Below are 24821 nucleotides of genomic sequence, written 5' to 3'. Positions count from 1 at the left end.
GCTGGCTCAATAAAATGAACAAAAAACAAAACTGGAGAAGTTCTGTGGGAAAAGAAAGTATGTGGTCCTGGTTGCTCCTTGTAGGCAGCTGGAAACTCGGTATGAACTGATCATGTTTTCCACAGCACAGACTAATAGCAACTGGGCCCTTGAAGATGCATTAACCAACCTTGAAGTCTACCTCGTCTGGGCTTTCTTCTATGTAGCCTAGTCTACCTCGTCTGGGCTTTCTTCTATGTAGCCTAATCAATTGCCTTACTGTTTAAGATAGTTTGAATTAGGTTTTTTGGGGTTTTTTTTTATTACTAGTCTCAAAAATAATTCTAACCCAGGGAAGTTTGGCCTCTGGGTGCAATTAGAGCAGCTGGATTCAGAAGAATGGGGGAAGTCGCCCTATTGTTCTGGAAAAGGCAAGCGGTAAGATGGTGTTAGGGAGTGGAAAGTGAAAATCTGCCAGAATATGAATATGCAGATACCCAGATATGGAAAGGATTGGACAGGGGAAAGGAGACATAGAGGGGCTGGGACATGTTCACAGGAAACACATACAGTTGAGACTCACAGTGGTATCACCTGCCTGAATGTGGGCTTGAGAGAAGTACTCTCTGATAGATATGTCCTTGGACCTCCTAATGAGAGTCACTTTAGTTGATGTTTTAGGTCCGCAGAGGCCCTGATGGAACTTGCATTTTCCCAGATCTTCTAGAAAGGCCTATTGTCAAAAGCAACACCGTCTGGTATAAGATGCAAAAACAACGATGGTAGATCCCTGAAACTTGAGGTCTCCCGTCCACTTACGTCTGCCACTTAACACAGCAGGCTTTGTTTTCAACCTTTTCCCTTAAATATTTTGAAGTTCTTTTTTTAAAAAAGAATTTATTTATTTTATGTATGTGAGTGCTCAATCTGCATGTACACCTGCACACCAGAAGAGGGCACCAAATCACATCATAGATGGTTGTGAGCCACCATGTGGTTCCTGGGAATTGAACTCATGACCTCTGGAAGAGCAGACAGTTCTCTTAACCGCTGAGCCATCTCTCCAGCCCGAATTTCTTTCTTTCTTTTTAAAAAAGATTTATTTATTATTATGTATACAATGTTCTGTTTGAATTTCTTAACCCCCTCTTGGTTTTTTAAAATAGTGGGGAGAGAGCCTAGTTTTATTTTTTCCTTGAGACAAGGCCTCCTGCAGCTCCCGGTGGCCTTGGCTTTTGCTGTGAAGCCAGGGATGACACTGAACTTTCTGCCTCTACCTCCTAAATTCTGGGATTATAGGCAAGTGCCAGCACACCTGTCTTGGGTAGTGTTGAGAAATCAAACCCGAGGGCATTGTGCATGTTAAGCGTTCTACCAGCTGAACTGCAGCTCCAGACTTTCTTTCCCACCAGGTGTAGAACCAGTCTTATCTCTCAGTAGGCAGGTTCTCCCTCCTGGCTATAGTTTAGAATCTCTTTGAGGGAACCTTACAAACTCCGGACAGGTGGGCCCCGCTGCAGAGATTCCGAATTAATCAACCCGAGGCCCAATGATCAAGTTTTTTAAGCTTCGCAGTCGATTCAAACTTGAAGCAAGGGTTGGCGCCTCCCCTGGCCTTAAGTAATCTTCCTTTATCTCTGTAGCTGCAAACCCTTTCACTAACCGGGCTTATCAGTGTCTAGCAGGAGTCCACCTCCCTCAATGAGCATCGTCAGTCAGGCATCTAAGTACTTCAGAGACATTTGCAAATGTACAAGGAGAAGGTGAAACGTGATCAAGAAATGCTTATTGGGGTCTCCCAAAATGCCAGCCTATAACTGGCATTTTAAGCCACGTCTGGAGTCGAGAGTGTGCAGACAGCTCCCAGTAAAGGCTTGCAGTCTTGGCGTGAGAGAAAGCTGTAGTGGCCGCCAAGTATCCAGTGATGGCGAGACAGGCCCGGCCTCACTTTCACTTCCGACCGCAAATGTGTATTTCTAGCTTCTCACGGATCAAAGAGACTCCACGTTGGTGACAAAACGTCTAGAGTGCCTACTACAGACCAGTGGCAGCAAGCCCTTGTGGGTGGGAAGCCCCGCCCCGCCCCGCCCCGCCCCCACACGCAGAGCCAATAATAGAGCGCGGAGTGGGCCCCGCCTCCCAGGCGCTCTAAGTGGCCTCCCGCCCTCGCTGGGAGAGCCATCGACTGCTTTGGCTCGATTGGTCAGCCTGGCTTGCGCTTAACGGTCGCTGAGGCGGAGCCGAAGGCGGCGGGGCGGGCACGCTGCGGGCTGCAGGAGGTGACCAAGGTGAGTGGCACTTGGGGGTCGCTGAGGGCGTCGTGGGGGGTCTCTATCAGGTGCACGCCCAAAGGGGACCTCTCCTGAGTCCCGAGCGTCCCACTGACCAGCCAGGACCCCCCCACCACCACCACCAGGGCGGAGTCGCCCCGGCTGCTGCGTGCCAGCTGGGAATCGCGCGTGCAGGTGTCGGGGCGTGGAGCACGCAGCGGGAGCCCGCCTGACGCTGTGTGCAACCTGCTTCCCTCCCACTCAGCCCCCGAGCCTCGGTTCCCACCCGAGTGATCAAGGAGAGCGGCCAGGTAGATGAGGCGGGAAGTGGAGTTTAGAATCGTAGGTAGGACCGGCTGGGTTTGGGGGGGGCTGAGACGTCCTGTCAGGTGATAGCGATTTGGAGCTAAGTGGGAGATAGCGGAGTAAAAGGTAGACGGGTGCCACCCCCAACCCCCGCCCCCCGTCAGATTCATTACAAATTAGGGGGGAGTTCTGCCTTTATGTGCAGTCCACGTTGATTAAAGTAGAAAAATACCACAGAGCCTAATCAAGGTTCCCCATTACCATGAACTAATTAATAATTGTTTCTGTGTGTTCACGTAACAATGCGGGCGTAGAAAAAGACCCCAGGTGTAGGTTCTTACACCTTGTTTGAGACAAGGTCTTTTGTTTTTCTGCGTCCTACCCTGGCCTAGCGGGGAGAGTTGCCCCAGCTGTTCCTTTGTCACCCTGTGGGAGCTCTGGGATTACAAACGACTCCCTTTCCGTGGGTTCTGAGGATTGCGTGCCAAGCTTTCTTGCGGTTAGTGCCTTTACCCCCCTGAGCTGTTTTCTCTGCCCTGCCACTTAATTTGTAGTCGTATCAGATAGCGCTGCAGGCTTTGCTTTCAACTTTTTTTGCGTTGCGTGGAGCTTTGTTTTTGTTTTTATTCTATTATGAAATAGATCTGCTCCCCCAGCTTCACTTGGGAAAGGAGTTTTATGAGACTTGGTGCTGCTTGCTGGCAGTTTTTTGTTTTTTGTTTTTGTTTTTTGTTTTCTTTTTTGCCTTGGCTGTCCTGGAAGTGACTCTCTAGGCCAGGCTGGCCTCGAACTCATAGACCACCTGCCTTTGCCTCCCATGGGATTAAAGGCATGCATCACCACCAATACCCCCAAGCTAGAAAAATTTAATATATGTTGTATTTTAACAGATCCCCAAATGCTTATAGAGCAATTTAATGAACTGTTGAGAAACATGGACTGTGGCAAAATACACACTTCTCCTCACCCCACCCCCAAAGATGGCTTGTGCTTGCTGAGGTCAAAACTAGCCTGGGCTGCTTAGTGAGTTCCAGGTCAGCCAGGGCTGAATAGTCTCAGGACTGTCTCAAAACAAGCACCTCCAAACACCTCCAGTTTTTCTTTTTCTCCCCATCCCCCCGCTTTGGTTTTTTGAGACAGGGTTTCTCTGTGTAGACTTGCCTGTCCTGGACTCACTTTGTAGACCAGGCTGGCCTCGAACTCACAGATCTCTGCCGCCTTCTGCGCCACCATGCCCGGCTGTCTCTCATTTTTATTATTCCTTTATCTTCATTCTTTTTCTCTCTTCTCTTTCTCCCATCCCTTTTTGTTCTGTTTTCTTTTTCTCTTCCCTCCTTTTCTTTTTTTCTTGAGACAGAGTCTCACCATGTAGCCCTGATTGTCTTGGAACTCACTGTGTAGACCAGTTTGGCCTCGAACTCACGGAAACCACCAGGATTTGCCTCCTGGATGCTAGGACTAAAGGCCTGCACCGCCACCATTCCCCACTAGGCAATTTCATCATTTGTAATTATATGTATATCCATGCGCGCAGGTGCCCGTGGGGGAGTTGGATCTCCTGGAACTGGAGTGACAGGTGGTTGTGAGCCACCTGGTGTGGCTCCAGGGAATTGAACTTTGGTGCTCACAAAAGAGTACATGCTCTCAGCTACTGAGCTATTTATCTACGCCTCCCTTTCTCTTTTTTTTTTTCTTTCTTTTTCCTCTCTCCCTCCCTCTCTCTCTCTCTCTGGAAAACCATTTTTATTAAAACACAAATTACCAGTGAGAGTACACATAACAACAAAGTCGGTAACTTGCTTATCACAACTAACATGTACATTTCAATAATAACTTTAAATATCAATGGCCTAATTTCTCTAATCCAAAAACACAGACTGCCTGCTCTCTTTCTTTGTCCTGAAGTTCACTGTGTATACCAGGCTGGCCTTGAACTGAGTGCCTCCTGAGTGCTAAGTTTTGTTTTTTTTTTAAGGTTTTTCAAGACAGGGTTTCTCTGTGTAATCTTGGCAGTTTTAGGCTTGCTTTGTAGACCAGGCTGGCCTCGAACTTACATCAACCCACCTACCTGCTTCTGCCTCCCACGTGCTGAGATTAAAGGTTTGCACCACTGCAATCAGCTGAGTGCTAAGATTAAAGGTGTCTGGACCACTATGTCTGGCCTCTCTTTTCTCTTCTTGAGATAGGGTCTTACTGTGTAGCCTGGGCTGTCTGGAACTCATGATCCTCCTTTCTGAGACCCCAAAGCTGGGGATTATGAGCATGTTTTCCCTTTTTTTTGCCATGTACTAAACAACTTCTATTCTCTACCCCCCTACTCTAGCAGTCTTATGGGTCAGTGGCACTCTGTAAAGCATCTGCCATGGTCCCAGGATGAGTTTGTTTTCTTCCTGTGACTTCCAAGGTTCCAAAGCTATGTCCTGTTAATAGTCTGAATGGGGCAAAGACTACTGCAAGTGATTGGCACAATTGCATTAGTAAATAATGCTTTGAAGGCTTTGTGTTAATTTGTTGTACTTTGAAATGTGCTCTTAAGAAAGCTTACAGATTTTCACTATGGCTCTTTAAGAACAGTTACAGAACTCAGAATTACTCTGGTGGTTTGCAGGGGTTGGAGCTTGATCAAAAGTGTAAATGAGTTCTACAGATGTTTTTACTTGTGTAAAATACACTTGCAAGCAAGGATAACTTCCCTTGAAGCCACATATCAGAATGACATGTTTCAATTAAGCAGTGGGAGGAAGGATAAGGGAAAAAAGAGGGAGGCATTTGGTGATGAAGTTTGGACCATTCTTCCTCCCCATCCCCAGACAGGGTTTCTCTGTGTAGCTTTGGCTGTTCTGGACTCACTTTGTAGACCAGGCTGGCCTGAAACTCAAGCAGTCTGCCTACCTCTGGCTCCTGGAGTGCTGGGTTAAAGGCGCGCGCCACCACGCCCAGCTTGGACCGTTCTTGTTACTGCAATTTTTCAGACTGGTTCCATGGTTATCTGTACCGTGGCTACCTGCCTGTGACTAAATCAAGAACATGTTTAGTGACAGCTGAACATTTCAAGGCTTTGGTTTGTATCTTTTTGAAACCTAGCTCAAGATCCAGTTTCGGACATGAGACTCATTGGGTGATCCTTTTATTGAGATCAACTTGAATGACCAGGTGGCAACAGCAGGAGGAATCACTATGACTGAGGTATGTCCAGGATAGTGGAGGACTAGAGCTTTTTTTTCAATTTAGGAGAAATCATAAACAGAACATATACATATTGTGCTAGATGATAAGTTAGATATTTTTTTCCTTTTGGCTACCTGATACTCCTGTTGTCTTTCCTCTTGGTGGATTTCAGAAAACTTGTGGCTGTCTCCACCAGGGCTAGACGTTTGAGGATTTTTCTGGAGAGAGGGCTCAGAGGTTAGGAGTGCTTCTGCTGCCTGCTCTTCCAGAGGTCCTGAGCTCAATTCTCAGCACCCACATGGTGCCTCACAACTGTCTCTAATGAGAGCTGGTGCTCTCTTCTGGCACACAGGTATAGATGCAGATAGAGCTCTCATATATACATAAAATAAGTAAATCTTTAAAAAATAAAGAAGGGTCTGGAGAGATGGCTCAGGGGTTAAGAGTCTGTTCTTCCAGAGGTCCGGAGTTCAATTCCTGGCAACCACATGGTGGCTCGCAACCATCTATAATGTGATCTGATGTCCTCTTCTGACATGCAGGGGTATATACAGATAGAGCTCATATGTATATATATATATATATATATATATATATATATATATATATATATATATATGGTAAATCTTTTTTAAAAAAAGAAAGAAGTTTGGGGATTTTTGTCTCATCTTTGTGCAACCAGTTTTTAATCTACAAACAAGCAAGCAAGAGATCATCTGAGAGAAGACTTTATTGAGCCTAATATTGCAACATGGGGCTAGGGGCAATGTTAGCCCACAGAGGAGAGGCCTCCTGATTAACCTGGAAATGGTGACAAATGGCTTGTTTATGTAGCTAGAAGAGGGGCCTGGCTTATTTGCATATAGGCTGTAATTTTACCAATTTTGATGGCTAGGGTTGTTAACTTGGCCGACTCCAGAATCACCCGGAGCCTGGCTTCTGGGCATGCCTGTGGGGATTGTTTTTGTTTTGTTGTTTTTGTTTTTGGATTGTTTAATTATGTTAAATGGGGCAGGAAGACCAACAGCTGGGTGGCCACTCCCTGATAGAGTACTGCATCATGCCAGTGGAGAAGGGAGCTGAGTATTATGTCTGCGTTCATTCCTGTTTTCTGATCATGGCTTCCAAGGGACCAGCTCCTTTTGACTTCCTGCTGTAATGGATGACACCTTGAACTGTGGGTTAAAATAACCTCTCTCTCTCTCTCTGTTAAGTTAGCTATTTTTTTGAGAAAGGGTCTCACTCTGTATCCTTAGCTGGCCTGGAACTTGCTAAGTAGACCAGGCTAGCCTCATACTCACAATGATCTGTCTGCCTTAGCCTCCCAAATGTTGGGATTAAAGGTGTGCACCATCAGCTGGGCGTGGTGGCACACACCTGAAATCTTAGCACTCAGGGAGACAGAGGTAGGCAGGTCTCTTTGAGTTCGAGGCCAGCCTGATCTACAAATAGAGTCCAGGACAGCAAGGGCTACACAGAGAAACCCTGTCTCAAAAAACAAAACGAAACAAAAAAGATGTGCACCATCACAACTATCTATAAATTGCTTTTAAAAGCACATCACAGGTGTTGCACACCTTTAATTCCAGGACTCAGGAGGCAAAGGCAGACTCTGTGAGACTCTGTCTCAAAAAGCACAGAACAAAAAACTTAAAAATGATAAAATGCACTGGCTTGTTTCATGTATGTGTGTGCCAACATGCTTGTGCTACTGCACATGTGGAGATCCAAGGACACAGCTTGGCTGGTCAGGTTGGTTGTTCGCTTATGCTTTCTGTGTACTGAGATCACGGAGTCAGTTGTCAGGCTTGGCCTCCAGTGCCTTAACTCACTGAGCCATCTTCTCAGCCGCTTAAGTTGCCTTTGCCCAGGCATTTTATCACAGCAACTGGACAAGAAACTAAGGGAATAATTATACTCACAGCTGCCCGATTTCTAGCTCCACTGATCACAGCTTTACCTGTGCACATTGGGAACCATCCATGACCCGTGTTTCAGCAGCCACAGTGTCTTCTGGTGTCTGCGGAGGTGCTCCTCCTTCCTTTCTGAGAGAATAGTGGCAGGTGAGGAGAACCATCAAGAGTTGGCCAGCTCCTCTCGCCTAGAGTGCAGTCTCAGATAGCCGCTGAAGCGGCTGTGGTTTTAGAAGGGCCTCCAGAGGCGGGGGTGAAGCTTTGGCAGCATTTGTGGCTACAGCGTTGTCATGGTCTTTGCAACTGGGCTAGGTCTTCGGAGTGATTCCGGAGAACTCAGAATAGCTTGACCCCCTGGCGATAGTTCAGGTGGTCATCAAAGGAGCTGATTGATTAGGAGCATTCAAGGCAGCTAGGCACAAAGAAGAGTTTGACAGCTGTCAGAGGGCATGGCGGCGCTCGCCTTTAATCCTAGCATTTGGGAGGCAGAGACAGGCGGATCCCTGCGACTTCCAGGACAGCCGAGGCTACACAGAGAAACCCTGTCTTGAAAAACAAAGAGGTGAAATGGTTTCTTGCTAACTAAAGGAAAATTAAAGGGTTTTTGCTGTTGTTTTGAGACAGAGTTCCTTTGTGTAGCCTTGGCTGTCCTAGAACTCGCTCTGTAGACCATGCTGGACTTGAACTCACAGAAATCCACCTGCCTCTGCCTCCTAAGTGCTGGGATTTAAGGCATATACCACCATTGCCTGGCCAACATTTTTTTCCAGGCAGTGTCTCTGGTAGTCCCTGCTGGCCTTGAACTCACTGCATAGCTGAGGCTGACCTTGAACTTCTGATCTTTCTGCTTCTACTTGTATGCTGGGTTTACATGCATGCATCTGTATACTTCATATGGGAAAGTCAGGATAGATCTTGATTTTATTTATTTACTAATTTTCACAATAATGAGTTGATTTATTTTGTACCAGTTATTTTTGCAATATTACGGATCACATCCAGAATCTTTCACATTCTAGGCAGGCACTGTAGCTTTGAGCTACATTCCCAGCCTTGGTTCTTGGTCTTCTGAGGACATTTGTTGTTCTTTCATTTAAAAAAAATGTTATGATGGATGCATAAATATTTGCTGAGTTTTAGTTGATTATAGTGGTCATCATTGTTAAAAGCTCAGAGTGTATTATTTTGGCTTGTGGCAATCTATCTCCTCAGTAAGTCTATCTTTGGCTGTCCTGGAACTCATTCTGTAGACCAGGCTGGCCTCCAACTCAGAGATCCACACACCTCTGCCACTCTTTCTTGGGTACTGATATTAAAGGTGTGTGCTGCCACCTCGGTAGAGGATTTGCTCAGTCTGATTTGAGTTGATCTCCTGGGATGGGTGGGCGGGGCTCTCTTTCTTCTGAAGGGTAGGGCAGTGCGGATACAGGGAAGAGGGAGGGGCTACAATGGGGATGTAAAGTGAATAAACAAAGTAGTTTTTGTTTTGTTTTGTTTTGGTTTTCTGAGACAAGGTTTCTCTCTGGACTCACTTTGTAGACCAGGCTGGCTTCAGACTCACAGAGATCTGCCTGCCTCTGCCTCCCAAGTGCTGGGATTAATGGCATGCACCACTGTGCCCGCCTTGTGTGTGTATTCTTTTTCTCTCATTCTTTATATGAAAAACCTAGAATGTCATATTCCAGAGAACAGAATAAGATAGAATTTATTCAAATAAGTAAAAATATTTACATAAGAGTAGCCTAATTTTCCCTGTAAAATTTCCTTGTATGACTAGTGGATTCTTTTTTGTTTGTTTTGTTTTGTTTTGTTTTCTGAGACGGAATTTCTCTGTGTAACAGCTCTGGCTGACCCGTCGATTGTCCAGGCTGGCCTTGAACTCACAGAGATCCACCTGCCTCTGCCCCCTACGTGCTGGGATTAAAGGTGTGGCTCCGCGTCCATGTTATATACAGATTGTTAATATGAGGAGTAAGAAGGAAGGGCCCTGAGGAAGAGAGTAAGACGCAGCTGAGAACATAGTGTGGGCTTGTCTGAGAGTGTGCGCCCTACATACAATTTCCTTTAGCTTTGTAGCTAAAGTGACTTTGCAGTTCTGATCCTCCTGCCTCCACCTCCGGAGACCTCGGATTATAGGCATGCACCACTACACTAGTTTGATGCAGATTTGGAGCATGAACCCAGCACTGTGTGTGTGATAGACAAACATCATACCAGCTGAGTTATAGCCCCAGACCTCTTGTGACTTCTATTTCAATTTTTCTTCTTTCATTTAGGGAACTCAAATTTTTTTATCACCGATCTCTACTTTGGATTCTACAAAAGAACTGATGTCTCTAACAGCCCAGGATTCCAGCCAGTTGTCAAACAGACTCATGATTGAAAAACAGGTAAACTTAAAATATTGTAGGTCACTCTTTCTGAGAGTACACACCAAAAGAGTGCTAGATGTACAAATATGAAAATCCTGACTTGGTTTTTTGCATTTATTTATTTATTTTTGTACGTGGGCTGCATGTGGAAGTTAGAGGAAACCTTGAATCAATCGGTTCCCTTCTTCTACCGCTGGATCTTGGGACCGAACTTGGATTGTCAGGTGTGGTGACAAGCATCTTTACCCACGGAACTTTTTGCTGGCCTGAAAATTCTGACTTTAGAAAGCTTGGTGGGAACTGGGCAGATGGCTCAGTGGTTAAGAGGATATAGTGCTCTTGTAGCACCTGAGTTCGCCTCCCAGCACCGCATCATACAAATGCTTGTAACTTCAGCTCCCTCTTCTGGCCTCCGCAGGCACCTGCATCGCTTGAACATACTATTCCCACTCCATCACATCCCCAGACACTTACATACACAAGTACATGTAACTAAGAATAAATCATTTTTTAAAAAATTGGTTAGATAGCTGAAGAATTCAGGAATACAAACTGTCAAATGTCTTTATTACTTAAGCCTTCTCAATTATTTTTGTTTTTGTTCTTTGTTTTTTTTTGTTTGTTTTTGTTTTTGCTCCGAGAAAGGGTTTCTCTGTGTAGCCCTGGCTGTCCTGGAGTCACTTTGTAGACCAGGCTGGCCTCAGACTTAGAGAGATCCGCCTGCCTCTGCCTCCCGAGTGCTGAGATTAAAGGCGTGCGCCACCACACCCCGCCTAGCCTTCTCAATAATATCAGACAGCATTTCCCTTCTTATTTAACAGTAGTTTGAACTTTTTAATCAACTAGTGTTACCAGTACACACTTTGGAAAATCCATTTCCAGCTATTTTCAGTATCTATTATATTTAAGGTTTATTTGTATCGTTTCTGATTATGTGGGGCAGGAGGTGTGTATATGGTCCCTGTGGAGGCAGGAGGCATCACATCCCGCTGGAGCTGAAGTTAGAGGCAGTCGGGAGCTGACATGGGTCCTGGGCGTCAACTGAGCCCCCACCCCCATCAATGCAGTAAAGGATTACTCTGATATTAAATTGTAGTGAAAGCAAAATGGACTTTAAAAGCCAGTGTTCTTCTATTTTGGTGGAAATGGGAGGAAAGAGTGAGTCCTCTGAAGCAGGAAGGGCACAGCAGGGGGCTGTTCTGTGCCTGTGACCCAGCTGCCACGCATGCTCACCCAGTTTTACTTTCAGTGGCCTTGGGAAGGTCTAGGTCTTTAGTTTCTTCTCTTTGGTGTTTGCTTGTAGATTTCATTAGCTGTCTACTTGACCATCTTGACTCTTCGCATTTGGCGTTTTCTTGAGCTTCAGTCTCCACTTTGTCATTTCCTTCCTGCATGTCTTAGGCTTCTCTCTTTTTTTTTTAAAGTCCAGCTCAGCAAAGTTTCGTGGTTTGAACAGTTTCTGGATCATTCTCTACATGTGTAGGCCTTCCTTCCTTTAATCCCTGCCCCTAACAATGTGTTTCTCCCGCCTGATTTACATCCAGGGCCCTCTTCTGTTCCTGATGTAGGAGCAGCTTGTAAGCTTTGCCCGCAGCTTCAAAAGCCTTTGGTGCTGGAACAGCATTGTCTTGAGTTTTGTCAGGATGAGCCAGTATTATGCAGCTGCCGAAACCTCTCCCTTATTTCTTTGTCACTTCTGGAATAGCTGAACAGTCTCTAATAGGTTCACATTAAAGAGGAGCCTGGACAGGTCAGCCTTTCAATCTGCTTTTTGGATGTAGAACTGAATCTGCTTTTCTGTTTGTTTAACATCACTGTAGAAGGTCATAAAAGCTGTTTAACATCACTGTAGAAGGTCATAAAAGCTGCCTCTGAGCCACCTGCCAAGAGCCTGCCCCTTTGGAGGCTGCCATATCCCTAGTCCAGCCCTCGCCCGGCCCTTGATTTTCTTTATTCATCGTTGTTAAAGGGGTACTTGGTTCAGAGTGACTACTTCTAGTTTTTGGTTGTGTCCTCTGTGTATGGTCTGACCTTATTCAATTAGACTTCTCTGGTTCACTGAAATTACAAGTTGTCTTTTGTTTAATTTGCCCATTAAGGCCTACATGTGAATATTTTGTGTAATGCAACAATTTACTCGTTTGCATACTTCTATTGCTGATTTTAGTAAAAACAATAAATCAGTTTTAATTTAATACATAAAACATATTAAAACCAGGCATGGCGTGCACATCTTTCATCCCAGCACTTGGAAAGTAGAGGCAGCCATATCTCTGACCCGGTCTATCGCTCCAGTTTGAGTCCAGCCAGGGTTACAAAGTGAGACTCTGTCTGGAAGAAAAGAGTATTTCTGGTCTTCCACAGCCTAGTTCAATTCCCAGCAGCCACAACCACCTCAAACGCCAGGGGCTGACACTCTCTGCCGGTCTTTGCAGGCACCTGAACTTAATGTGTTCATACCTGCATGCAGACAAACACACAAGCATGTACTCTAAACAGAAAAAGTCTTTTGGAAAAAGGTTCTTTTCTGAAGACATGGGAAATCTCAAAGAAGAATTTTCTTCACATCTTAAAGTTGTTCCTGTTTCTCTACTGTGATTGTAGCAGGAGGAAGCGGAATGGGAAAGCATAAATGTGCTGCTGATGACGCATGGCTTCAAACCTTTGTGTCTAGTCAAAAGAGCCGACCTCAAAGGTAACCAGATCCGTTGGCTTTGCTGCATACGAAGCTTAATTCTTCTTTAAAAAGCTTTTAAAGTCTTAAAGTGGTTTACCTTTCCCTTTTTTTTAATCATCTATTATATATATATTATATATGTATAATTTTTTACAATGTAGATCTCATCGTTTTTGACAAGCAATCATCACAAAGGATGAGGCAGAATTTGAAAATGTTGATGGAAGAAACAGCCCGTCAGCAGAGCATGATACAGGAGCTCATCGAGAAGAATCTGCAGCTTAAGTAAGGAAGTGGGTGCCCGCCATTGTTCACATTCGTTCTAAGCGCAGCTCCCTGAAGACAGTTCTGCAAGTTCATTGTACTTATTTTTTCCGATTTTTGTTTGTTTTTAGAGACAGGGTCTCTCTGTGTAGCCTTGGCTGTCCTGGACTCACTCTGTAGACCAGGCTGGCCTCGAACTCACAGCGATCCAATCCGCCTGCCTCTGTCCACTGAGTGCTGGGATTTAAGGCGTGCTCCACTATGCCCAGCTATAGAATTGTTTTTACTTATTATGCATATGAATGTTTCTCTTAGCATGTTTCTAAGTGTGCTGTGTGGGTGCCTGCACCCACAGAATTCAGAAAAGGGTATCAGATCCCCTGGAGCTAGATTTATGAATGATTGTGGACTGCTGTGTGGGAACTGAATCTGGGTCCTCTGGCAGAGCGGCCAGTGCTCTTAACCACTGAGCCATCTCTCCAGCCCCCTGAAATGTGTTTGTTTAGTTTTTGTTTTTTGAGACAAGGTTTCTCTGTGTAGCCCTTGCTGTCCTGGAGCTTACTTTGTAGACCAGCTTTCTTGGAACTCAGTGATCCACCTGCCTCTGCCTCCGAAGTGCTGGGATTAAAGGTGTGTGCCACCCCCATCTGGTTGAAATTTAATTTTGTTTTTTGTTTTTGTTGTTGTTGTTGTTTTTTCAAGACAGGGTCTCTTTGTATTAGCCTTGGCTGTCCTGGACTTATTTTGTAGACCAGGCTGGCCTCTAACTCACAGTGATCCACCTGCCTCTGCCTCTCAAGTGCTGGGATCAAAGACATGTGCCACCGCTGTCCGGATGAAATTTATTTTCCTTAAGTGTAAAATGTAACGATATTTTTACAGATAAATGGGCAGAAATTAAGTAGACAGATGACTTTCGGTAGCACTTAGCACTGATGTGTAATGATACCCCTCTATTTTTCTATTACTCTCTCTTAATAAAGTAGATGACATTGGGTGTGCCAGGGGGCGTGGCTGCAGACCTCTTATACAGGTGCAGGTCAGTGCTAATTATACTAAATTTTGATTCTCAGCACCAAAACACAATAAGAAATATTAAGAATGTGAAGACGTTTGGAAAGTAAGCTGTCATATGGCATATCCTATCTGGTTTATTCTAACACTGAGGGAAGGAATTGTGTCTGTTAATTAGAAGTGAACTTCAGCTAGAACAGAGCCGAGCAGCACACCAGGAGCAGCGCGCCAATGACCTGGAGCAGATTATGGACAGCGTGAAATCCAAAATTGGCGAATTGGAAGACGAGTCCCTAAACAGGGTTTGCCAGCAACAAAGCAGAATAGAAGACCTTCAGAAAGAGCATAAGATGCTACAGGTACTATGTTTCCTTATTTGATGGGTAGTGTTGAAACATCAGCACAGTCCCAGGTGATTCCATGTCCTATCCATGGTATATCTCTGTGGCAAAGAGATCAAGGAAATCCAAATGTTTGAGGGGTGTGCAAAGGTTGTAAAAGGAAAACAGTTAGCAGTAGCACAGGCAAGTAAAGTTATGGAAGATCTTTTTTTCTATTAGGACCCCATTTTGAGAGTCATGTATGTGGTGGCTACACGTTGTAGTTTCATGAGTATCTCTAAAAGATGTGTGTCCGTGTGAGTATAGGCCATATATGTGTGGCCTCTGGAGTCCAGAAGAGGGTGTTAGGTCCCTGGAGCTTGTGAGCTGATGGTTGTAGGATGGAAGAGTGGGAAGTGCTCGTAAACCACGGAGCCTTCAGTATCTCATCCTGCACATTGCATAGCTCATTTTACCCGCACAAGGATTTCCCTCCACTTGTAAATCAACAGTCTACTTTACAGCAGTCAGGGAACCATGTTTAGTGCTGTCATGTCCTGAATATACATAAGTGTCAAATAAATCTCCTATTGACCTGTGATGAGCTCAGATTTTACTGTGAATGCCTCATAACATTCTATGTATATCCCATAATGAATATTACTGATGTCATTGCTGCACCAGAAGTATATGCGCCTCTCTTCAGCCAGTCCAGGAGGGGGAACAGAAGAACCTGGGAACCTAAGGTTCCTCTTCTTTCAGGAGTGGCTAGAGCGCTCAGTGCGGCCCGTGGACAAGCCTCCCAATCTCACAGGGTGTTCTAGTTAGCTCTTTTTTCTCCCCAAGATTTTATTTATTATTCAGTGTTCTGGCTGCATATGAGCCAGCAGGCCAGAAGAGGGCACCAGAGCTGGCTCAGAGGTTAAGAGCACTGGCTATTCTTCCAAAGGTCCTGAGTTCAATTCCCAGCAACTACATGATAGCTCATGACTAGTTAGCTTTTTAAAATGAGATTGCCAGCACCAGTGGACACTTGGGCATTCCAAGGCCAGTGACAGTATTACAACCCTTCAGTTAAGCTGCTCTGCTAATGGCAGAGGATACAGGCGATGCCAGTGCCATGTCCGTTCACAGCCAGAACGCAGGTCCGGCAGTCAGCGGCTTGCCTCCTCTTCAACAGTGACTGGAGCACCTATGGCTGCCTGGATGGCAGCCAAGCCCCGAGGGTCCAGTGGCATATTCTTCAGGGAGGAGGGGAGTCAGTCCTTCCCCAGAATAAATGATGAGTCTCAGGCAGTCATAGTGGAGGAATGGCATGAGAGAGCGAGGGTTTATTTCATGAAACAGGGACTTTATATAAACCTTGGACAATGGGAGGGGTTTCAGGGGGTGAATGTTTTTGATTCGCTGGAGCTAAGGGTGCTAGGGATACTTCATTTACATGTGGTGGTATAGTGCTATTGTAAGAAGGGGAACACAGTACTTAATTATCCTATGGGTGGGGAAAAAACTCCAGGTATGGTTACAGGTCTCATTAGCATAGGATGTGGTGTTTCCAGGAATCCCCAGGTGCTTGCTGAATAGGTTCTACTGGGAGAAACAGTTGAGACTGTTTTTTCCCTAAGGACTACAAGACATTCTTCAGGTAGAGGCTATGGGGATTTGGACTCCCCAGATCAGGCAGAGAAGAGGGAGCCCTGCTGACAAAGGAAGTCTGTTTTTAAGCTGAGCTCAAGGGCTATCTGGTAATGCCATACTTGAACCTTAACAGCAGGGTCCCACAGTTATCGGCAAAGAATCCTAATACAATGTATATTTTATAATGTCATAATACCAAGCATTTAATTCTGTTGCCCTGTATTGAGCATATTTTTGTCCTCAGCTCACAGTGCCTTCATATAGCCCATAATGCTCTGTTTGAAGGTTATGGTGTCCTGTATTCTCATATTGCATCTGTATATGGGGCATTTTCTTTTTCTTCTTCTTTTCTGTTCCCTGCGTAGCCTTGGCTGTCCTGGGCTTGCTCTGTAGACCAAGCTGGCCTCAAACTCACAGCAATCCACCTACCTCTGCCTCCCTGAATGCTAGAATAAAAGGCCTGGCTTCATTTTCTTACTTAGTGATTATTGTGGGTGATGTTACTCCTGAGCTGGTGGTTCTTGGTAAGTAACCAGGCTGAGTCAGCCATGGGGAGAAAGCTAGTAAGCAGCACCTCTCCATGGCCTTTGTATCAGCTCCTGCCTCCAAGTTCCTGCCTTTTTGATTTCCTGTCCTGACTTCCTTCTAAGGATAGACTATGATATGGGAATACAAGTCAAATAAACCCTCCCCCCGCCCCAAGTTGTTTTTGGTCATGGTGTTTCTTTACAATAGTCACCGTAAGACAGTGCAGTTTATTGGAAACCTGTTTGGATGTCATAATTTCCTCGATGGAGCTTAGAGTGCCCTATATAAAGTGCATGGTGCCACATAGAACCCGTAGTGCATCTCTATTGAGTATATCGTATGCTTCAGCTCATGACAACTGCAAGTGTTCAGAATACACTTTTGTTAGTGTCCATACTACCATAGTTGGAGGTTGTAGGCCATATGGAGAGCTCCTGGAATTCTCTGTAGAACTCAAAGTCTACTTGTGTAGAGCTCCCAGTTCAGACCTCATCTTTTTATGGTGGTGTGGGGGTGGGGCAAAGGGGGGCTAAGACCAGGGTTTCTCTGTGTAGATCTGGCTGTCTTGGAATTCACTTTGTAGATTAAGCTGACCTTAAATTTAGAGATCTGCCTGCATCTGCCTCCCAAGAGATGCACTACCACCGCCTGTCTCAGACCATATCTTGTGCATAAACAATTTCTAGTATTCTTTTTGCATCCCTTAAAGCCCATTATAGGTGTCATAATCCTCTGTATGGAGCTAAGCCAGCCTTGTGCAGGCCTCAAAGTGCCTTGTGTATGTCTCATAATGAACTTTTTTTTTTGACAGGGTTTCTCTGTGTAGCCTTGGCTGTCCTTGACTTGCTTTCTAGACAGGCTGGCCTCGAACTCAGTGATCCACCTGCCTCTGCTTCCCAAGTGCTGGGATCAAAGGCGTGCGCCACCACCACCCGGCTCTCATAGTGAACTTATACAGAGCTCAGTGCCATGATAGTAACGTGTCTAGGATCAGTGTATCTCCACTGAGCTTGTATCACACGAGCAGAGCTCATAGTGCATATGTTTAAATTTTCTAATCCTAAGTACACGTCTTATAGTGCACACACATGCTCACCTCTCCGTGTGTGTGTGTGTGTGTGTGTGTGTGTGTGTGTGTGTGTGTGTGTGTTGTTGCCATCTTATAGTGTATCTGTAAAACTTATAATGTCCTTTACAAAGCTCATAGTGCACCTCTGCATAGCTCAAGGTGCTCTTGGTTAAAGGACATATGATATCTGTAAGCTCATATATTCTTTATGGACCCCTGTGCCCTATACAGAGCTCTCAGTGCTTAGTACAGAGCTCATAGCGCCCTGAATAGAGTTCACAGTGCACATGATTCAGAGCTCATACTGAAGTAGTATAGATCCTAACACATCCTTTGCAAGCTTATAATGTTCTGTGTAGATGTCACAGTCATCTATCTCATAGTGTACTTATATGCAGCACACAGTGCTGGCAGAGATCTGTTGCATGTATGTTCATCTCATAGGGTACTTTAGAGAGGTCATAAGTGCACGATGTCTTTGTTTTGGGTGTTGTGTTTGGTTTGTTTTTTCAAGACAGCGTTTCTCTGTGTAGCCTTGGCTGTCCTGGACTCACTTTGTAGACCAGGCTGCCCTGGAACTCACAGTGATTCTGCCTGCCTCTGCCTCCTGAGAGCTGGGATTAAAGGCGTGCGCCACCACCGCCTGGCTAAATTCATGATGTCTGCGTATAGATTACAGTGTACTGTGCACATCTTATGCTTCCCTGTTTAGAGCTCACAGTGACCTATATAGAGCTCAGAAGGTCTTATATGAAGTTGTAATGCTTATGAATAGAGAGAGATCTGTTTCCACCTGTCGAAAGCTCATATTGGAAATTTACTGAGTCCATAATATCCTATATAGAGACCATAGTTCTCATTATGGGTCGGTGCCCTATTTAGAGGTTTGGTGGCCTATATAGATCCCATATTTCTCTTTATGTGGTTATAGTGCCTTGCACTGTGTAGTAAAGCCCTGTGAGCAGGTAATAATGAGTTTTGATTTTTGTATGGGGCATAGGTAACCTGGCCCGTGAGCTTCTGGGGATTCTTCTATGTCTTCAGGGGGGCGAGGGGGCGAGGAAAAGAAAAAGAAAAAGGAAGAAACAGTCCCAGTGTGAATATGCAAAACAGCTCTAATGTGAATATGTGAATACAGTAGCACAAAAAGCCCTTGATAGTGAAAGTCATTCTGATTGCAAAGGAATAGTGCTGGAGCTAGTACTATAGTGATAAAACCAGCTGGTACTGCCACAAAAATGCATGTCGGGGAAAGACAGTGGAGAACCCAGAAGTAAACACTTTTATAGGCAGTTGAATTTTGGGCAAACATGCCAAGTACATACATTGGAGAAAGAGACAGCATCTTCAGCATAGTACAGGGAAACAGGAATATAAATATGTAGAATAATGAAACTAGATTCTCTCTCTCTCTCTCTCTCTCTCTCCCCCCCCCTCTCTCTCTGTGTGTGTGTATGGAGAGAGAGAGAGATGGGGGTGGGGGATAGGGGAGAGAGGGAGTTTAGGGGAGACAGGGAGAGAAAGATACAGAGATGAAAATTGCCAAAATACACAATATACAAAAAGGTTTTGAGAATCTCCTCAACCTCAATGGTTACTTCTAGATTAGCACCTCATCACTTAGCTAGAGAGGTCGCGCCTGGTTTCATGGAGTGAAAGGCAGAGGATGGGTTACTGTGCATTTCATGGTCACGAGAAGATAGAAGAGGGATGTTACTAGCAACTCAGACTTTTTCTCCTTTGAGGTTTGCTAAGTTTGAATACATTTGAAACCTTGGATAGATGACCATGTAGTTAGCCATGAGTGTTTTGAAAGTGTTATCTTTTTATAAATCTAAGGCACATACTGATTATTCTTGGTTATGGACCTAGTCTGAATTTATAGTCTCTCCCATTGCCTGGATGTCCAAGCTGATTACATCATTTGCAATTTACAGATCATTAAAAAGTCTTAACTTTCATATGTGGTTCTTTTAAAATGGTTTTATTATGTAAGTATCTCCATGATTATTGTTTTTATCCTAATTTAGATCTATGTTAGATATAATAGTTCCACACTCCAGCAATTAGAGGCTGACACAATAGGATTGCAAGCTGGAAGCCAGCCTGGGCTACGTAGAGACCTGGTTTCATAAAACCATTGAAATAATACATCATACTGGCTTTATAGAGATTCTTAAAATCCTTACTTATTACGAAACCTTGGATGCATACAGTAAGCATAGTTTCCTCATTTTATATTTTCACATATGTAGCATATTAATATTCTTTGCATCAGTTTTTAAGAAGCCTTGATGCTGAGCTTATTGAAGAAACCACTCAGTGAAGATGGTGACGCAGGCATTACTAGAACAGCATGTCCTACATGTGTAGATCATGATTATGGTCTTACAATTTTCTTACAGATGAAATGCCAGCATTATAAGAAAAAACAAATAGAGCAAGAAGAGACCATTGCTTCTTTGCAAAAGGATATCTACAGGTTTACCAAAGAGGAAGACGAACGCATCAGCACTCAAAACCGAGTGTTTGCACATCTCTGCAGAAGAGTTCCTCACTCGGTCTTGGATAAACAGTAATGCTAGTTCATAGGATGATAATGGAACTAGGTTGACTTTCTAAATCTGGTTTGATCTTGACAGTGGTTATATCTTGTTACAGAAGTCTCTTTTCACTTGACTTTTTTCCATTTCATCGTTTTGTGTGTGTGTGTGTGTGTGTGTGTGTGTGTGTGTGTGTGTGTGTGTGTGTGTATAATTTTTTTCTTGAGTGTTTTTAGTAATGAATTTATTAAACTTTAAATTGCATTCTATGTGTACAGGTGTTGTGCCTGCCTATATGTATATGCACCACATATGTGCCTGGTGCCACTGAACCATCTCTCCAGCTCCCTGAGGCATGGATTTAGACATTTGTTTTAGAATACTAACCACGGATGAGTACGGTGGCACATGCCTTTAGTTTCCAGCACTTGGGAGGGAGAAGCGGGTAGATCTCTGAGTTCCAGGCCAAGCACGGCCATACTTTGAGAACCTGTCTCAAAAAGGAAAAGCCACAAGAAACAATATTTATCTGTGTGTACATGTGTGCATGCGTGCGTGCATGAGTATATTTATACACACCACATGTATACAGGAGACTGCAGAGATCAGAAGAAGGTGTCAGATCTGGAACTAGGATTCGAGGTAGTTGGGAGCTACCATGTGGATGCTGGGAATCAAACCTGGGTCCTGTGTAAGAGAAGCAAGTGCCCTTACCCACTGAGCCTTGGGCAGTATTTCTGTAGGAGATTGTCAGAGGTAGAATACTGGGACGAGAAGAGTGTATTTAATAAACTGAGGCATGTTTGTAAATTCATCAATGGAAATTATACATATATGGCTTAGCATAATACTTGTTTCTGGCCAAAATGATTGATAAATTTTAAGTCTGCCAGGCAATCTGTGCTTACTACTTTTTAAAAGATTTTCTTTTTAGTGATGTGCATATGTGTATGTGGTTTGTGGCTAGTGGGAAGTGCTTGCCCTTCCTGCAGAGAATATGGACTCTGTTCTCAGCACCCACATGGTGGGTCACAGCTGCATGTAACTTAGCTCCAGGGGATCAGACGTGGCTTTCTGGCTTCTACAGGCACTTGGACACAAATTGGGTTTTGTTGTTTTTGTTTTTGAGACAGGGTTTCTCTGTGTAGCCTTGGCTGTCCTGGACTTGCTTTATAGACCAGGCTGGCCTCGAATTCACAGATATGCTCCTGCTTCTGTTTCCCAGAGTCCTGGGATTACAGGGGTGCACACTGCGCCCAGCACTTGAACACAAATTGTACATATATACTAACAAATGAGAGAGAAAAATCTGTGTGAGTGTTTTACCTATGTGTATGTACCGCATGTGAGCCTGTGGCTGTGAGGCCGGAAGCGTTGGATTCCCTAGAACTAGAGTTAGGATGGCTGTGAGCCACTATGTAGGTACTAGAAATCGGACCTGGGTCCTCTGAAGGAGCAGCCAGCCTTTTAACCATTGAGCTATGTCTCCAGCCCCACAGTATGCTCTCTTAACTGCTAAGCAACCTCTCTATCCCCAGTCTGTACCTACTTTTATCTTTATAATTTGCAGTTATGTAGAAAGAATAGTAGATATCACCTTTTGAAAATAATTGAGCATTATTTTTTTGTTTTCTAGATTGCTTTGTCTTATTGATTACTATGAATCTAAACTTCGAAAACGCCACACAAAAAGGTATAAATAATGTAATCTTAATGATTCCCAGGATTAATATTGTCCAGGGATATTTTATGCTGTGGAAGACTTTATATTATGAAGTTCTTTTTCAAATAAAATATTTCTTGTTCTTTGAGAGTTTCATATCTGCATACAGTGTATATTGAAATGTTTTAGCCTCCATTTCTCCCCAACAAATTCTGGGTTCCCTCTCACATCTTCCTCACAACTTCCTGTTGAAATTCTTTTAATAAAGATCTGCAAGACTGTAGTTTACTGCTTAGGTTAGCATATACTATATTTACATTAAACAGCAAAAGGGTAGTTTATTTTGTTAAAGCATTGTTATTTAATCCCTGGATAGTAACTATATTCATAAAGTAGATGGACGTGTAGTACATTGCCTATGGGGCGGAGAATACCGAGTTATACAAGTTGAAATACTAAAGATAGAAAGTCAGTGAAGACTAGGCACATGGCTGGGTGTGGGAGTTCATGCCTGTAGTCCTAGTGCTCTGTAGGCTGAGGTGGAGGTTGGGACATCGGGAAGCCCAGGAAAGAGGACAGGCACGGTGTGAAGCCAGCCTGGGCTACAGAGTGAATCCTCCAGCCAGCTTGAGTTAGAGCGAGACCTGTCCTGGTAGAACACAGTGACATGAACTATAATTGTGATATAGTGGCAGTGGGATAGTGGGTGGCAAAAGGAGAGTAGCAAATAGTAGAGGGAGCTGGTAGGCTTTGCAGATACGCCGCAGAGTTTTCAGACAGGATTTTTCAGTTAGATGAGTACACTAGCGGGAAAAGTGAGTATATTTAGGAATGACAAGTGCTCTAAGGAGTCTGCAGCACAGGGCAGGTGAGGTGGCTGTGTATTGTTACCCTCTTTACTCACACTTTAGTTTTTTTTTTTTAATGACTTAAAAGTACTAGAAGGAATAAACAATACACACACAGGGTTTTTTTTTTAAGACCAGGAAATGTTCCATTTGTGTTTTGTTTGTGGGTTCAACGCTATTTTCACCCCCTCTTGTCCCAGGACAAAGTGTTCTGGTCCTCTTACATTCTAAGTAAAGGATTAGTAAACAAGAACTCTAAGATTAGGTAATGCTGCACTGTAGAACAGGGAGCAAATCGGGATTTTTAGTCCATGTTTAGGTTATTCAGCCCTTATTAGATTGGCTTAATTTTTGCCAGCCACGTGTTCTCTTTAAAGATAGGTTTCCACAGGACGCAGTGTGTTTGTGTTCCTGCAGGCAGAGTAAGGAAGATGACAGTCAGTCAGAAGAAGAAAAAGACTATGGAAGCCTGGATGCCTCACCAAGTTACAAAGGCCTTCTGATGGTATGGAGACCGGATATGATAAATACCTTTTTATAAAGCAACATCATCCCTAGGAGAGGCACTTATTTTAACTGTGAAATGCATTTGCAGTCATTACAGAATCAACTCAAGGAATCAAGATACAAGATTGATGTGCTGATAGGTGAAAAGCTGAAACTCCAAAAGGATCTGGAAAGCAGGTGGGAGAAACTTGATTTTTCTTTCTCTTTTAGAATGTTAGATGAATCATTCTTGCCCCCTTATTCTGAAACTGAACCCGAGGACTTGCCACGCCTGTGCCTTTTCTGGTTGGTTGTATTTCCTGGCAAATGATGAAAGGAATAAGAATCCTTAGGCAAGCAAGGGAAATGAGGAATAGGGATCTGTGTTGAGGATAAGCCTGGGTAAAAACTTGAGATTCAGGGTTTTCATTTCTGTGTTTGTGTGTTTACATGTGGGGCACGAGTATGTGTGCAGTTGAGTGTGCACATCTAGAGCCAGCCTCAATGTCAGTCCTCTGGAGCTGTCCACCTTGTTTTATGACACATAATCTCTCCTTGAGTCCTGTCGGGAGCTTGCAATTAGACCAGATGCCTGCCCAGCCAGTGAGCACTAGGATCCGCCTGTCTCCACCACCTCTTCCCAGTACTGGGATTGTAAGTTGTATCCTTGTGCCTTTTTGCTGGGCTCTTGGGTTTGAACTCAGGTCTTCATGTTTGCATGCCAAGCACTTTACCATTCTTAGCTGTCTCCCAAGCCCAGGTTCAGTCCTTGCTTAGTTTTTGTGTTATTAGCTATAGTGAGGGCTGGAGAGTTGGCTCATTTGGAAAGCTGCCTGCTGTGCAAGCATGTGAGGACCTGAGTTCAGATCCACAGCACTCAGTACAAAGCCAGGTTGTAGCAGCATGTGTCTGTAACCGCAGCACTGGGAGGAGCAGTGGAGACTACAGAGTCATGGAGCTCATTAGCTGGCCAGCAGCCTAGCCAGGTAATGAGCTCTAGGTCCAGTGAGAGATATGGTTAGCTGGGCATAGCAGCGCATGCTTTTAATCCCAGCACTCAGGAAGCAGAGGCAGGCAAATCACTGTGAGTTCAAGGCCAGCCTAGTCAGCAAAGTAAGTCCAGGACAGCCAGGGCTACAGAGAGAAACCGTATCTCGGGTGGGGGAGTTGGGGGAGATACAGTAATAAAATATGATATCTGATGCCATCTTCTGGTCTTCGCACATGTTCACACATGAATGCACTCTACATAAACACGCACACTTTCCTATCCACACAACCATACACATATAATGCACACATAAAGCTGCTATAGTAAAGTAGGATTGATGTACAATATATTACACAATTTGAAAGTGTTGACATATATTTTGACCTTTGTGAAACAGTCACAACTGAAATAATTATCCCAAGGAGTTTCCTTGTGTTTATATAAGTTTATCCTCAACACCCTTCTTATCTTTGCCTCAGACAGACTCTGATTTTTTTTCTGTCATTATTTTGTATTTCCTAGATGTGTATAAATGGATCACATAGTATTTCTTAATCTTTACAACTTCACATAATATTTTTAATATAAAATTATAATTAACAAGCTGTAGTTGTATTTGCCATAGGATACAAAGTGATATGATTTAGGAATACAGTGTGGAATAGTTATATCAAACTAATTAATATACCAATCACTTCAAATGCTTACTATTTTTAAGGTGAAAACATTTGAATTTTACTAACTTAGTGATTTTGAAATGTATACTACACAA

At 44.0% G+C, this 24821-nt stretch overlaps 1 protein-coding gene across 5 annotated transcripts in view; it reads left to right on the top strand.

The window, feature by feature from the left end:
• Positions 1-2191: 2191 nt before the first annotated feature.
• The window catches only part of CEP70 (centrosomal protein 70), a 43336-nt gene continuing 20706 nt past the window's right edge, over positions 2192-24821 (top strand). For 2 of the 5 annotated variants that reach the window (XR_014773519.1, XM_084752233.1), the window contains exons 1-10: positions 2198-2267; positions 5640-5741; positions 9913-10026; positions 12613-12703; positions 12847-12970; positions 14142-14322; positions 19924-20093; positions 21698-21754; positions 22990-23077; positions 23168-23256. Coding sequence is in view for 4 of the 5 variants with exons in the window: in XM_084752233.1 (XP_084608359.1) it covers positions 5733-5741; positions 9913-10026; positions 12613-12703; positions 12847-12970; positions 14142-14322; positions 19924-20093; positions 21698-21754; positions 22990-23077; positions 23168-23256 (923 nt within the window). In the remaining variant the exon portion in view is untranslated. Of the gene's footprint in view, positions 2268-2311; positions 2561-5639; positions 5742-9912; positions 10027-12612; positions 12704-12846; positions 12971-14141; positions 14323-19923; positions 20094-21697; positions 21755-22989; positions 23078-23167; positions 23257-24821 lie in introns of those variants that run through there. The other 3 variants (XM_084752234.1, XM_084752235.1, XM_084752236.1) reach the window with 3 other exon arrangements.

The sequence above is a fragment of the Acomys minous genome (assembly GCF_964271855.1).
Source record: "Acomys minous genome assembly, chromosome: 13".
Classification (NCBI taxonomy): Eukaryota; Metazoa; Chordata; class Mammalia; order Rodentia; family Muridae; genus Acomys; species Acomys minous.
The sequence above is the reverse complement of the archived record's forward strand: the minus strand, read 5'-3'. Positions and strand labels throughout refer to the sequence as shown.